The sequence below is a fragment of the Varanus komodoensis genome, unplaced genomic scaffold (assembly GCF_004798865.1).
Source record: "Varanus komodoensis strain SLA01 unplaced genomic scaffold, ASM479886v1 scaffold2, whole genome shotgun sequence".
Taxonomy (NCBI): Eukaryota; Metazoa; Chordata; class Lepidosauria; order Squamata; family Varanidae; genus Varanus; species Varanus komodoensis.
In genome coordinates, this window is record NW_025335568.1 from 2,822,370 (window position 1) to 2,837,783 (window position 15,414).

The 15,414-nt window shown below is 51.3% G+C and overlaps 1 protein-coding gene across 1 annotated transcript; it reads right to left on the bottom strand.

Annotated features, from left to right (window-relative positions):
• Positions 1-13,236: 13,236 nt before the first annotated feature.
• Positions 13,237-14,565, bottom strand: EGR4 (early growth response 4). Its single transcript, XM_044429670.1, has one exon. It carries the CDS (start codon positions 14,563-14,565, stop codon positions 13,237-13,239), a length of 1,329 nt encoding a protein of 442 aa, XP_044285605.1.
• Between the last annotated feature and the right edge of the window lie 849 nt (positions 14,566-15,414).

The window sequence follows — 15,414 nt, forward strand, 5'->3', positions numbered from 1 at the left end:
AACAAGTAAAGCAGCCCTGACTCCTGGTGCTCGTCAGGTGATAATTCCTCTTTGCCAGCTCAAACAAGTCCAATTTACACCAGCTCTTACCATAATTGTTGAAAATTTGCTGTGCTCCTGGCTGGAGAGCTTTCTTTCCTTGGCAAGGAAATGCGTTGCTGGGGAAAGGCATGTACAAGCCCGAGATCAATTGCTATGATTACATCGATTCTTCAAGGAATTGCAGGCACTTGCTGTGTGTCGCCGTTGCCTGTTGCCTCGCACTGAGCGACCTTGCTGTGACCTTTGGTGGAAGCAAGCCAGGTACATTATTCACTTTCGTGGGCAAGAGCCCCTGTCAAAGGGAAGCATGTTCCCTCCTCTTCTGGTTTCTGAGATTTCACTAGCAATATCAACATACTTTCAAGCCCAGGCTTAGGGACTAGAAACTTTATTTTTTAGCAGGAGCTGAGCTTCTTATTCCAGGGAAAGGAATATTGTGCCTGGCACTGAGGGCTGCCCTTTGTTGGGTCTTCAGTGATCCCCTCCGAGCCTCCTCTTCTCCAGGCTGAAGAGACCCAGTTCCCTCGGTCTCGCCTCATACGGCATCGCCTGCAAACTGGCCACCAACCTTGTGGCCCTTCGCTGCACTGACTCCAACCTGGCTGTATCCTTCCTGGAATGAGAATACTGAGCACAATACTCCAGTTGTGGGCACACCAGAGGCGTATTGAGTGGCAGTAATACCTCTCTCAATATGGAAGCAATACCTCTGGCTATACATCCAAGGGAGGTATTTGCCTTCTTAACCGCTGCGTCACACTGCTGGCTCACATTCAGCCTGCAGGCGACCAGCACCCCGAGGTCCCTTTCACAAGTGCTGCTCTCCGGCCACTTGTCCCCTAACCTGTACTTATGACAGCTATTCCTATGCCCCAAGTGCAAGACCTGGCACTCATCCACATTGAACGCCATCCTGTCGTCTCCTGCCCACGTCCATAGTCTGTCCAGATCCTTCTGGTTCCAGAATAGTGGCTCCTCAGTTGTAGCCCCCGCCCCCGTTTTAGTCTCGTTTGCACATGCTTCAGACTGGGAAACGAAGCGCGGAGCAGCCACCCCTTAGGCCTCTCCCTTGCTTTCCAAGCATGCCCAGGGCTGTAGCTTTGAATCGAGGAGGTGGGGGCTTTTCTGGAAAGGGCAGGAGGAGATGCAGGGAGAGGCCGGCGCATGGGTGCCATTTTGCTGCCGCACAGCACCCCCTTGTGGTTGCATCATGGAACATACAGAAAGTCAGAGGAACAAAGAGCCTGGAAAGAGAACAGAACTGTCATCGCACAGGGAATCTGGAAGCAGAAGCCTTGCTGAAGTGGAGAGTCACAAGCCCCACGGAGAGAAGCTCTGTGTAGGCTCTCCCTTTCTTTCTTCACTGGCGGAAGTCCTTGCCTGCTGCATCGCTTGGCCAACACTTCCTCTGGCCGTTGGGTCCTCCCACCCAGCTGACAGAACCCCGTTCGGCTTTCGATGGCTCCCTTCCACGGGGCCATCCTCTGCCACTGCCCCTCCTGCCTGCAGGTGAGCGTGGAGAAAGTGAGGAAAGCTGTCGGGATGCTTTCAGAACACGGTGCTGGAGCAGAGCTCTGCCAATACCCTGGACTGACAGGAAGACATAGAAAGAGAGAACACAGAAACAGAGCCAACCAGAAGGGGTCTCCTGGGCCATCTAGTCTGATCCCCGGCTCCAGCCGGCTCCGCTCACGACATGCCTCCAAGACAAAGAAGTAGGCCCAAGCCAGAGCTTTCACTAGAAGCAAACATGACCAAACCGAGCCCGTCATATCTTGGGCACATCCTGAGAAGGAAATACTCTCTGGAGAAGATCATGGCGCTAGGGAAAGTTGAAGGCAGAAGATTCATTCTGTTTATTTACTTAAAACTTTTTTATGCCATCCACTACCAAGGTCTCAGGATGGTTTGACTGCAAAGCAGAATAAAGCAAAATAAAACACAGCCTCTTAATTGATTTCTTAGCAATAAAACCCATATTAAAATGATAATCATGATGAAGATGGATCAGCTCCATAAAAGAAACCCCAGCCGTGAATTTGGGAAAGTGGAGCAGGGATATCATGGGTAGGACATTTGGGGGGGGGGTCTTTTTCATAGGGTTGCCATAACCCAGAGACGACTTGATGGTGCATAACAATGACAAACCGTTTGCAGTGACAGCCTCACAGCTGCGCATCCGTTCCTTGCTGCCTGGCCAGCCCGCAGGCCAACCTTAGCTGGGGGTCTTTTCCTGCAATTGGCAGGTGGCAGCCCAGCGGCCTGGGCTCAGACGCACACAGCTGGGCTGCAGGAGGGGCAGCCGCGCTCAGAGCCGTGGTCGCAGAAGACAGAGGGGATTTGCGGAGCAGAGGCTGATCCGTCCACTGGGCATTGCTGGCGTTCCAGAAACACTCGCCTCCGAGCCGCAGGAAGTATACCTCACGTTGTGGGATTTGCTAACAGCATCCCAGCAATAACATCCATCACAGAGGTGATTTCTCAAGGACGGGAGGGTATTAATAAAGCCTCGTGCATCACTTAATAAAGGCTCATATATCATTCATAAAAGAAAGTGCCTTTTTAAAAAGGGTTTGCCTATATCCAGAAACAGCTGGAGGTGTAACACGGCTAAGGCTCCCTTTAGGGTGCTATTCTGCACATGCTGAGATGGAAGAAAAGTCCTGCAAAAGTCCTTGGCAGCAGCTGGCTGAAGAATGCTGGGAGTGTAGGACATTTCTCCTGTCCACACATGCACAGGACTGCAGCTTTAATCATAAGTTGGTGCAACGTCCAGCAACGGCTTCTCTTTGGGCGGAGGTTGTACTACAGATAAATGTTGTATTGGCTCTCTCGTTCATATTTACTGATCTGTGCATTCTTTTAAATCTCCTGCTTGTTTCTTGGTTGCTAATACCCGGTTGGTGCAGGTGGCCTTCCTGTGCTGTTTTGACTGCCCAGACTTGGAGGCTTCAGTTCCAGAAGGATTAACATTCGCTTTGGTGGAGAACCCAATGACCCAACACTTGAAGGATAGCCCAGAGATGCCACTCCTGCACGGATATAGCCATGGATATTTGGTCTGCCTTTGCTGGAGCATACAATAAAAATAAATAAGGGAAGAAAAAAAAGGCAGGCTTGGCAAAGAGGCCAGGCATGGACTCTGAGCGCAGAAACTGGCACGGTGCCATATTGGAGAGGGGGAAACCAGCTTTCCCCAAGCGGATCCTTCCCATACATGCTGGCTACAAGCCCCAGGTCTGAAATATCTGTAGGGCATCAAGATGGAAAGGCTGGCCCAACCCTTCGGCATGCAGTTCCCATGACAGTCCTCTAGCACAGAAGTGGCAAGGACCAAGCCTGAGGCCAAATCTCGTCCCCCCACCCTGCTTTCCTCCGACCACCAATCATTCAAGCACCCCAGCTCTAAAACAGTGAAATATCTTTCCCAGGCCTTGCTTACTCACAGGAGGCACCTGCAGCTGAAATGCGGCCTCTTTCTGGCACCCACTTGTTGCCTCCATGACCAGCACCCTCCTTTGGGTGGCAGCTCAATGCTGCCAGACCCACCTTGGGGGCAGCCCACTGGTCCGAGCACGGCAGAGCTGACGACGAGATCTCCTCTTGCTGGAGCCAGAGTGCGGGACTCGGAATAATCGGCTCTAATTGCAACAACCCAGGTTCCGGATGGACATCAGGAGACGCTTCCCCACTGTCAGAGCCATGCGACTGGAGAGGTGGGGGGCCCTCCCACACTGGAGATGTTCAGAAAGGAGCTGGGCAGCCACCTGAGTGGGGTGGGGTGACTCGGTGTCCTGCGACAGCAGCAGGGTGGACCCAAAGGCCTTCTTGGCCCTTCCAGCTCTGCACTTGTGTGGTTCTGTGGTTCACCTCATTGGAAGGTGATGGGAAAACAGTGCAAGACCCGCCTTGCAGGAACCTGGAGGCATTTTGTGCCACACCCCCTGCGGGCTGCAGCCCTCAGTTCAGGGATTCCCAAATTAGGGAGCAGCTCCGTAGCAAGTCCTGGAAGGCACAACGGGCCTCTTTGCAGTTCTGTGTCGAACTCTAAAGAAGAACTTCTGAAGAGCCCTGCGGCAGGACGCACCAAGTCTCCTAGTCCCGAATTCTGCCCCTGCGGGGCCAGCTGGGGGGACACCAAAGCAGGACAGGAGGGCAACCTGCTGCCCCTGCATGGCCAACGCCCGTTGCGTGTCAGTGCCCAGAACTAGCATGTCAGCTGTCAGGTACGGAACGCTCTTGCAGGTCGCCTGTTGACAAGGCACTGCTCTCCGATTTGCTGAGCGCCTTCTTTGGAAAGAGGCCTGATGGAAGATTGCGACATCTGGGAGAGAGCAACTCGCAGCGTGACAGTGAGGGATCAGGGGATGAAAGTGCCTCTTGCTACATAACAGAATCTTTTTACCCCGACGAGTTGCGAGAGGCATTTGTGATTCAGCTGCCTTTTAAGGATGCAACTCACCAGCCCGCTGAAGTTATTAAACTATGCTTGACAGAGATCATCTGCCATTTGCCAATAACAATAATAACAGAGTCACTGAGAAACAGTCAAGGTTGATAAGTGATCTCCGTTTAGTCATTTTGGTGGATGGGAGGGGAAGGAAAGGGAATATGAGGAATGAGGCGGCCAGCTGATGAAAGTTTGGTTCCCAGAGAGGGGGTGCCATAGAAGGCGCAGGATTCAATCCCACAAGTCTCCCGCTGGAGGACGCAGCAGCAGGTGGCCCCCAAACCCTTCCTCGTATCATACTTAACCAGGCCAAATCCAAAGTTGCCCTGTTGCAAGTTTTTGAGATCCCTGGGCCTCTTCGTTGGGCCAAAGGTTATGAAAGCAGGCCGGGGCCGGGAAGAGAGGAAGGAGCCTGCCAGTGCCGGACTCTTCCGACGAAATTGGGAAGGGAGCTTCTTCAGATGAAACTGGGAGGCGGTCTTGGTTGGGACACAGGCCTCCCGGCCTCTCCCTGCTGCTTTGCTCTTGTGAGCCACGAGCGAGGGGTGGGGGAGGCATTTCAGAGACTGACCCAGAGAGGGAATTGTTGGAGGCTGGAGGTGTTCGCTTCCTGAAAGTTTTACTCACGCTCAGGGTAAGGATGAGGGTCCACAATATTCGGGCATCTTTTCTGGCTCTAACAGACCTCAGCTGGCTGGTGATCCCCCCCTCCCGCTCCCCATGATCCACATCAGCTTTCTTCCACCTTTTCAGTTCACGCTCCCCAACCTTGCCACCCAAGCCTAGCAGAACAAGAGCTTCCAATTCTTTCCTGTATTCCTCCTAACAGCTGCCACGTGGCTCAGAACCAGAAAGAAATATTCCAACAAAAACCTCATTCGCACAGACAGGTCATGCTGCAAGAATGCAGCTGTGAAGGGTTCTGTGGTTCTCGGATGCGTGTCGGCTTCCTGTTGGAAAGTACATTTCCTTTTCTTGCTTGCAACGGCTCTGGAGCAAGATTCCCTGTGCGAAAAACATGCATTTTGTATTAATGTCTCCTTCAGGGCTGCCACGAGCACATATATATTCCGAAGGTAAATGCAAACATCTCATATGTTCCTTCTCCCTTCTCCTCTTCTGCGATCCCGTCTCATGCATATCGTTCTACAAGTTACAGAAGAAAAGTTGTCTTTTGATTTTGTAACGGCATCTTCCACATTCCTGAAATTTGCCATCTTCCTCCAGGCAGAGAACCTGCGCAGGCATGTGCTCTCACCATATTAAGTGGTGCAGAGCCAAGACAATGTGCAACCTATGAATGGGGCTTGGTTGTTATGGGAACAACTATTCTAAAACTGTGAAGGGAAAACAAGCCAGCCCTGTGGAATCTGGAAAGAACATGTTACTCTGTTGAACAAACACATAAGCACACATGCGTGCGTGCGCACACTCACACAACAACAAGGCAACATTTTGTCTTCAGGCATCCAGCTGGGCGAAGGCTCGGCTGATCTCTCTCCTCCCTATGAGGAGATAATCACACAGCATCCCCTCATCCGATTTCTCCTCTGCCTCCCATGTTAGCTTTGCTCTGCTCGTTCAGCAGATTCCCTTAAAATGCACTGCTTTGGCCTTTCCTGGAAGGCTTCCACCACAGCAAACCATTTGGCAAGCCAGCCCCTCTGCAAACCAAAATATTGTTGTTTTTTTTTTAAGTGTTGCAGGACCTAAACTGATAGACCCAAGTAAGCCCTCTTTGTAAGACCTCAGTTCCCCTGCAAGCTAATTCAGATAATCTTAGCAGACCGTATCCAAATTAGTCCTTCGCAGAGTGGGCACATTGAAGTGAGTGGGACCGAAACTGGACTAATGTTGGATGCAACCCAAAGAAGCTGAGCCGTGAGGACTCTTGGAGCAAAGGTCTGGCTTTTAGTCCATTTGCCAGAAGAAAGTGAAGCCAGCGTGCATTCCCAGTGGCAGAGTATACAGGCAGTGAGCCAAGTGAAGATTTGTTTTAATCTTCATTGATAATCAAAGGAATGCAATGAATAAAGTTTGTTTGTTTATTTGTTTATTTATATCCTGCCTTTTTCCTACCAAGGGCTCAAGGCAGCTTACATCATTCTCCTCCTCCATCTTATCCCCACAACAACAACCCTATGAGGCAGGTTGGGCTGAGAGTCTGTGACTGGCCCAAAGTCACCCAGTGGGCTCCATGGCTGAGTGGGGACTAGAACCCAGACCGTCTGAGTCCCAGTCCGATGCTCTTAACCACCACACCACACTGGCTCTCCGTTGCCGTTCTGGAACATCATCTCCTCCTCCCTGCGGTGCTGCTTGCACAACTTCTAATATCCGGGGGCTGTGAGGTCCCCTGGTCCCAAGGACGGTGACCTTTGGGTGAGATTCAGAGTGAAACTTGTAGTCTAGCCCCAGGATGGACTATTGCCTCCCAGGGTTCCAGGGCAACCCTCTCACACATTCACACATGGAAGGCGAGAAAGGCCAGAGGCAGGAGGACTGCAGAAGCAGGGTTGACCAGAGCTGGTGGGGTCCACAGGACCGCCCCACTTCATTGTGGGTGATGTACTTCACCTCGGCATCTTTCACACACGGGAAGTAATGCTCAGCTCAGCAATTGACTCATGGTGATGCGAGAGGAGATGACAAACAGGAGAAGCAGCGTACGTTCCCCAAGAAACAAACACCCTTCTATTGTGAGGTCTGCTGGCAGTGAGGAAGTGCCTGAGCTGGTGAGATGAAGGAACAGAATGTACATGAATAGGCTGCCTTCTGAGGAAGCAAATAGTTTCTGAGGAGGAAGCAACCGCTGCCTGCTTGATGGGACCCAACTCTTGCCAGCCTGTTTCCTCTTGGGCTTTCAGGGCCTGCTCTTTCTTCCCAGCCATATTCTTCTTCCTCCCCAGGAATCTCTTCTCTGACTGCGCCATTGCTCAAGTGCTGAAGGTGCGGAGTGCATCAAGCTAGCCTGCCTGTGAAAGGCAGATGTCTGGATGTCCAGCTGCTGGCCAAGCATCTGGAAATGGGCTCCAATGGTAGAGATATGGGTCATCCTGAGTCAACAAGCCTTGTTTACACAAACAGTCTCATTTCTAGGCTCCCAATTTTGGTCTTGGGATTCAGTAAAGAAGATAATTATTCTGTACATGAGAATGTACCAAAAGGGTACATTATCCAGTGTCTCTCACTTCCCTATTGATTAAGGTTCAGCTCAATCCAGAGATTGATCAAAGAGAGGGACAGTTGTAAGAGAAGCTTCAAAAGAGGTGAATGGCTTGAATGAAATCCTTGCAGTCTCTCAAGTTCCTCTGCAACTGAATTAAAATAAGAACATATCTGCAAACAGAGTCGTGTTTAAAATACCTGGGTGGTTGATCTAATTTTAAAGACTTGTGCTTCTATGGACCAAATCAGGCAGGCAGGCAGGCAGGCAGGCATCCTTCATGAGGCGGATCAAATGTCTGAATGAAACAAAGCATCAGAATTAACTGCGGAAAGTCCAAAGAAGCAGGGCTGACTCTGTGGCAAACCTAAATGATAGTGCGGAAGGGGCAGGTGGCTTTCCTGTGGGAGGGAATTCCCCACTGGAGTGGAAGGCGAGTCAGCCTCCAGGTGCTCAGGTGCTGTGCAGCAGTGGCTTCTTCTGTGCCTGAGCTCCTCTGATTTCCTTTCCCTTAAAACATTCTTAATGCTTCTTCTCAAACTAGCATGGCCTGGAAGAAGGTCAACCTTGAGGTAAACCTCCATTCCTGGAGGAATCTGGGGGCTATTGAGATGACCACATTGTCCTTTATAGCGGATCTGGCCAATATCGATTTAGCTTTGCAAGGCCATTGTGCCACAGAGCAACAGGTGTGATTAAGGTATGGATTCTTCACCTGACCCGAGCAGTACCTGAGCTCGAAGAGAACTTCCGCAGGTGGTGTCCCAGTGCAGGCCTGGTCTGCAGAAGCGGCTGTCCTACAAGCCAAGCCAACATCCCTGTGGAAGGCGGCTCCCAGATGTCGAAGGGGCGTGCTCATAACAGTCTAGCCCCTCTTCCCCCTTGCTGCCTTTATTCTCTATGGTGCTGTTGTTTCTTGCTCTACTAGTGAATTTGCTTGCTGGGCAAACTTTTAGCCACCTTTTGGTGGACTTACTGTTTCTGAGTATCCAAAAGAACCCCTGCCCAGTGGCAAAACAACCCAGTCAAAAGGTCATTGCTAAGCTTATTAGTGACAAAGAGAGTGTGGTCTCCTTGGAAAATAGCAGATGAATGGTACAGGTCGCATTTATGTCTTTGGATCTGTGCTCTTCCTTATATATATATATATATATATATATATATATATATATATATATATATATTTATCGATTTATATCCTGCCTTTTTCCTACCAAGGGCTCAAGGCAGCTTACATCATTCTCCTCCTCCATCTTATCCCCACAACAACAACCCTGTGAGGTAGGTTGGGCTGAGAGTCTGTGACTGGCCCAAAGGCACCCAGTTGACTCCATGGCTGAGCGGGGACTCGAACCCAGATCCTCTGAGTCCCAGTCCCATGCTCTTCACCACTATGCCACACTGGCTTATACTTACCAGGATCTACTGGATCACCTGTGTGATTTGCAGCAGTTCAGTAAAACCTTCTGACTCCCAGCTGTTTAACAATAGCAGCACATACATGGCCACCTCTCACACATGCACTTAAATCAGACTGCTGAGAGGAAGAGGCCTCAGCGTGCCCAGGAGACAACCGACGCTTGGAGGAACCATGGGGTCTGGTACGGGCAAGAGATTCCTCAGCCAAGGAAGTGCCCAGAAGCACTTCTTTTCACTCCGAGTGTGCACTGTTGCACTAGCTCTGGGTGGTCATCTTGATGTTCTGGCCAGCAACAAAACAAAACTGAAGTGGTTCCCACAAGCCTTGAATCTGCCATGAGACAGCAAAGAATGAGAAAAGCCAGAAGGAGTTCAGCGTCAAGAAGACTGGATTTACGGTACCCGGGCAGGGTTGGTACTGACCTCTTTGGGTTCAGGACCTCTTCCAGAGTCCCTTCCCTTGTCTCACAGCCACTGGACTCAGCGCCTGCCCTTGTTGGAGGAGCATCTAGGAGCTGATCAGATCTGAAGGCCAAGTCTCATCGTGGTTAGTGGCAAAGTTGGCTCAGAGCTTTCCGTGGAGGTGAGCCAGGGCCGTTACGATGGCCCCTTCCCTTCTTGCAGGAGCATCTGGAATGGGTTTCGAAGCTTCCCTTGTTTGAGGATCAGCAGGAACTGGCTCTAGTTCCTGACCATGGTGTGGAATGTCAGGGAAATTGGTCCCCAAAAAGTGTTTTGATCCCTCACCTTGATTCTGTTAGATTGTTTCTGAAGACTATAACTGTTAATTTGTCACAGAACTTTCTGCAATAAAATAATTTCACTGGTTTAGAGTCTTCTGTATCAGAGTGCTGGAATGTGGGGTTGCAGGACTGAGGTGGCAAAATTTAATCACTCAATATGAAGTTCAGAGCAGAGGGAGAGGACAAAACGGTTTTCAAGCAAGGGATAGGCAAGCTGGTGCCTGCTGGATGTTTTGCACTACAACTCCCATCAGATTCAAGCAACACAGACAATGGCGAAGCTTTATGGAAGTTGTGGTCCAAAACATCTGGCGAGCTCCACCTTGCCTCCCTCTAAAGCTTCAGAAGGAAGAGCAGTTGGTGTCTGGTTTTTCAGGACCTTGGAGACAGCTTCCCGAGTCCCGCGCTGCGGGGTTTCAGGACCTTGGACAGCGCACCAAGCGCGCCAAGCCCGGAGGAGCGACGCCGCTGCCGCTTCCGCGCTTGGGGTGCAACGACGGATCAAGGCCAAAACCCCCGTGACTGCCACTTACTGGAAGCCGGAGAAATGACAACTGCTTCAGAAGAGCAAGCATAAATACCTGCACATTCAGCAAACCTCTACAGCGTATTGAATTTGGGGAACAGGCATCAAAGGAGAGCCTTCAGCCTCCAAACTCTGAGCCCGGTAATAATCGCCACCCCTTTTCTGTATGGTGTGTCAGACAATCAGGAAAGGTCCACTCTCTCCTGTGCTCCACAACACTTGCAAGGTGTAGAATCAGATGTTCCCAAAACAAAGAGATTTGTACTTAAGGCGCAGTGTCCACATAGGACACAGAGCAAAACACCCTTTGGAATGTGAGCACAGGGCTCAAACATCCCTAAATCTGGCAGAGATGGCAAGAAAGACAGACAGACAGACAGACAGACAGACAGACAGAAAGCCAGCCAGCCAGCCCACCTTCTCCCCATTTTGTCTCTTCTTTTGCTATTAGGCAGAGGAGAATTGTAATAAACAAATGAAATGAGTAATAAATCCACAAATCTGGCTTGATTTCATGCTGAATTCAGCTTTCGACTTCTGATGAGGTGAAGGAAGCCCAGCATCAGTCAGGTTGTCTGCCAGGGGTTCTTTGCCTGCTTGATCAGGTTGGTTGCATAGCCAAAAGTGTGGTTTCCAGATCAAGAGAAGTGTTACTACCACTCTATACGACTCTGGTGTGCCTGCAACTGGAGTATTGTGCTCAGTTTTGGGCCCCCTAGGAAGGATATAGCCAGGTTGGAGTCAGTGCAGCGAAGAGCCACACGATTGGTGGCTGGTTTGCAGGGGAAGCTGTATGAGGCGAGACTGAGGGAACTAGGTCTCTTCAGCCTGGAGAAGAGGAGACTCCGAGGGGATCTGTTGGCGACATACAGGTATGTGAGGGGGTGTCACACGGAGGTGGGCAGAGACCTGTTCTCCCCTGCAGAGGAAGGCAGGACGCGCTCCAACAGAGCAAAGCTCAGGGAACCCAGGTTCCATCTGGATGCCAGGAAGCACTTCCTGATGGTTGGGACCCCAAGGGTGTGGAATGGGCTTCCACAGGAGGAAGTTGAGGCCCCATCAGTGAGGGTGTTCAAGGATAGGCTGGACATGCACATGGTGGGCATGTCGTGAGCAGAGCTGGCTGGAGCCGGGGGTCAGACTAGATGGCCTGGGAGGCCCCTTATGGCTCGCTCTGTTTCTATCAGCCACTTGGGATAAAAGCAAGGCTGTTGTCAAGTGAGCCCCTTTAAGCTTCCTGAGCCAAACTTTCCTTCTGAAGCAACACCCTTTGTGGAGAATAAAGGGGCCGCCTTCTGCCCTATCTCCCCCAGACATATTCCTGTCGGGCTCACTGCTTGCATTGGTGCCCTAACTTCAGGGGGTATGAGACCCTTGGAGGCAAACACAACGTCTCACTTCAGCCTTTGATCTGGGGTCTCCGATATGCACGTCTCCCCTGTGGCGGAACTTAAAGATTCAACAGTGGGCGATGTGCTGGGTTTTTCGGAGTGCAGAGTCCTCCGTTACCGACGACCCCAGTCTTTCCATCATATCAAGGAGGACCCATGTCTTTGTTGAGCCTGCGTCTGGAGATTTATAACACACCCAGAAGTTCTACCAGTGAACAGACCTTGCACCAAGAATTAGCAGAGTCCCACAGAATCTGAGCAGATCATATTGGCCAAAAACTCCAACTGCTTATGGAAGCATATTTACCAAGCATTTATGGAGAATCTGTATCTATCAATAATATGGGAATGATTTAAGGTCAGCTTTGCTACTGGAAGCCCACTTTTGGGCAAAGATGCAACTGTTTTTCAGCTCCTTCCAATAGGATAACTGCTCTTTCTAACAGGGATTTGATTCTTCGATATCACATGATGGAAGGTCTGTTCATCACTGTGGTTTTTGTGTTACCCGGATGTGAAATCTAAGAGAATCTGCCATATTCTGGCAGGGTTGGTTAGGTAACAGTGAATTTGAAAAGCAGCTTTAAAAAGTTTCTAGATTAAAACAAGTTTAGTTTATTGTAAAAATAAACACAGCTTTGTAATAACATTGACACATTCTGTTTTTATGAGCAGAGGAGAAAGACAGAAAGAGAGAGAGAGATTAACATAAAAATAAATACTCAATCACAATTATATACAAAATATTCATTAAGCAAGGTTTGTATCATTCAGAAAAAATGAATTGTGCTGATTTAATACACTTCAAAAGACTTCCCTTTTTCCCTGTGGTTTTAACATGAGAAAATTTATTCTTAGCATTAAAAAAATGACAGCCCCTTCCTGTCCCAGAAGGTCCATTAAAGTGCATATGAAGGAGAAGGTGGGTTGAGTTTACCAAAAATGGCCATGTTTGCAAACTTGTCTTCTTGTATAAAATGTAGGCAGTTATGTGCAGATAGATCTGTATTTCTCTTAAACACTAAAGCTAAATACAAAAGCGATTTTGGGAAGGAAAAGAATATCTCTCGCTCGGCTCGGCTCGGCTGGGATCTGGCTGGTGCTGAAAGGCAAGCGGGTCCTCCTAGAGCTGTCCAGGGGCCTGGTGCTGAAGTCCAGGGAAGACCCCCGCAACGGCCGACGAGGGGAGCCCCTCCCTCCGAGGAGGGTCACCGCCCGTGACAGAGAATGGCTTCCAAGTGCTGCCACTTGCCCCAGACCCCCTCCGTTATTCTGCCCCCTGGACGACTTCCACCGTCCCTTCATTCCACAATGATGCTGCCTCCCCGTGCCCCCCCCCCACAGGTGAATCAGCCGGGCAGCCTCAGCTAAAACTCTCCTTCTTTCCTCACTGCAATGCAAAGAGGCCACCTGGTGATGGCCCCCTAACCTGAGTATCTCAGCAGAGTGCCCCAAAGCTCCTTCCTCCAAGAAAGCAACGTGTCCCCACGGCGGGGTGCCTAGAGAGTCCCGTAGGAGAGGCCCACCGTGTAGAACCCGAGGCCCTTCAGCTTCTCCTCTGCCCTGGCTTTCTGCTTCAGGTGGACCTTACTGTGCCGCTTCTTTTCATCGCTCCGGGCAAACCTGCGGCCACAATCATCGCAGGAAAAGGGCTTCTCCCCCGTGTGGGTCCGGATGTGCGTGGTCAGGTGGTCGCTGCGGCTGAAGTTGCGCAGGCAGATCCGGCACTGGAAGGGCTTGTGCCCGGTGTGGATCCGCAGGTGCCGGTTGAGCTCGTCGGACCGAGCGAATCTCCTGATGCAGCTCTGCACCGGGCAGGCGAAGGCCTTCTCGTGGGGCTTGGGGCAGAAGCACTTGGAGGAGCATTTTCCCCGGCGGGACTTCTTCCTTGGCTCTGTGCGTGGGATGGCTGAAGTCCTGCCCGGCGTTACAGCACCGCCGGAGGCACTGGGGGCCGAGGCCAAGAAGTCTGTCATGCCCAGGGATGAGGGGGAGTCGTTGCTAGGGACCTTCTGGTCAGCGGGATTCATCAGCCCTGGCATGACTTCAGGCTGGGGCAGGGTGGATTCGAATTCCTGGATGAGCTGAACTGGGAGGTTGGGGATCTTCGCCTCGACAAAGTCACTGTGGAGTTGGCTGTGGCTGGGGAAGGGATCTGGCTGGCAGCTGAAATCCAGACTGTGTCCAAAGGACCCCGGCTGTTCTGGGAGGCCACTGAGCTCTGACTGGCAGCTGACGGACAGCACGTTCTCTGTTTTCACCCCCAGCTGGGGAAACATGGTCTGGCTTGTCTCGATAGGGTGAAAGGTCTCGGAAGGCGGGTATTCAGGGGGCAGGAAGCTCTGTGGTTGGCCAAGGGGCTCCCAGTGGGAACAAGGAGCTTTGAACTTGTCCAGAGACGGGGAGAGGGAGGACAGCTTAACGTCTTGCTTGCTGTCCAAAAGCTTTTCATTAAACAGACACTGGGAGGAACTTCCCACTTCAGGGGACATTTGGACCTGTGGGAGGCTGTTGGCGCTGGAGAAGGCCGGGTAGCCCTGCTCGGCTAAAGATGGCGGCACAGAGACGTTCAGTTCAGGGTGGCTGGCAGGATAAAGGTCCAGCTGGCTCTGCATGGCCTCGGGGAGGCTGTAGCTGGCCTCCACCGGCCTCTGGTGGGCTTCTGGAGCGGGGAACGGAGAAAGGCCAAGGATCCCCGACATCAGGTTGAAGAGGGACTCCTGGTCCTGGCACTGCTCCGTCTTGATGAAGAAGTTGCCACTGTATCCAACAGGCTGCCCCGAGAGGAAGTAGTAATCCGCCATGTCCTGGTTCATCGTGGCTCCCATAAAGTCATCTGGACAACGGGGAGAGAAGAGGTGTCATTTTTAGGGAAGAAAGGCGCCATCTGGAGGGCTCCGCCTCCGTGATAATGCTTCACGTGCAAAGTTCAGTCCATAGCACAACCTTCCCCAGCCTGGGAGCCTCTGGGGAGTTCAGACTGCCACTCCCAGGGAGCCTCAGCCAAGCCCATATTTGAATGCCACGCATCACTGTCCTTGTCCCAGCCTAACCCAGGAGTTCAAGGTGGATTCCGATCACTTCTGTAATCACACAGGTGTCCATCTGCCTGGTTTTATCCTAGCTCCGAGCCAGGTTAGAGCCGAGATTTCATCTGAGTGAGAATGAGTCAGTCCCCTTTGGAAAGCTCCAGGGTCTAATGGCCCTAGAACAGGAACAAGAACCTGGTCCCCCCCCACCCAACATTTTGGAGTACAGCTCCCATCTGGAATGGCCCACCCAGAATGGCCAATGGCAAAGGACTTTGAGGGCTGTAGTCTAAAATACCTGGAGGACACTAAATGAACTGTTTCTCCGAGACCTCTTGAATTAAGGCAAAACCAAGTCAGTGCTCCTGAGCATGTGAAGTGTGCCTCCCTAAGCCAAGTGACAATTAAATCTCACCAGTCTGAGATTTAGCATTAGGGTTCGCTCCATCAGTCCAGCCATCTTTTGGACCCCAAGTGTGACTCTTGGTGCCGTGAGCTGCTCTTGACAAAAATGGGATTACAATGGGGTGCATCTGGGCCACAAGGGTTCGGACCTTGGCCTGCAGGTGGACCTTTTGCCTGCGAGCAAACCCTTCTCCCTTGACGATTCTTCCCATGCTGTGAGGCCAGAATATTTTCATCTGGCTT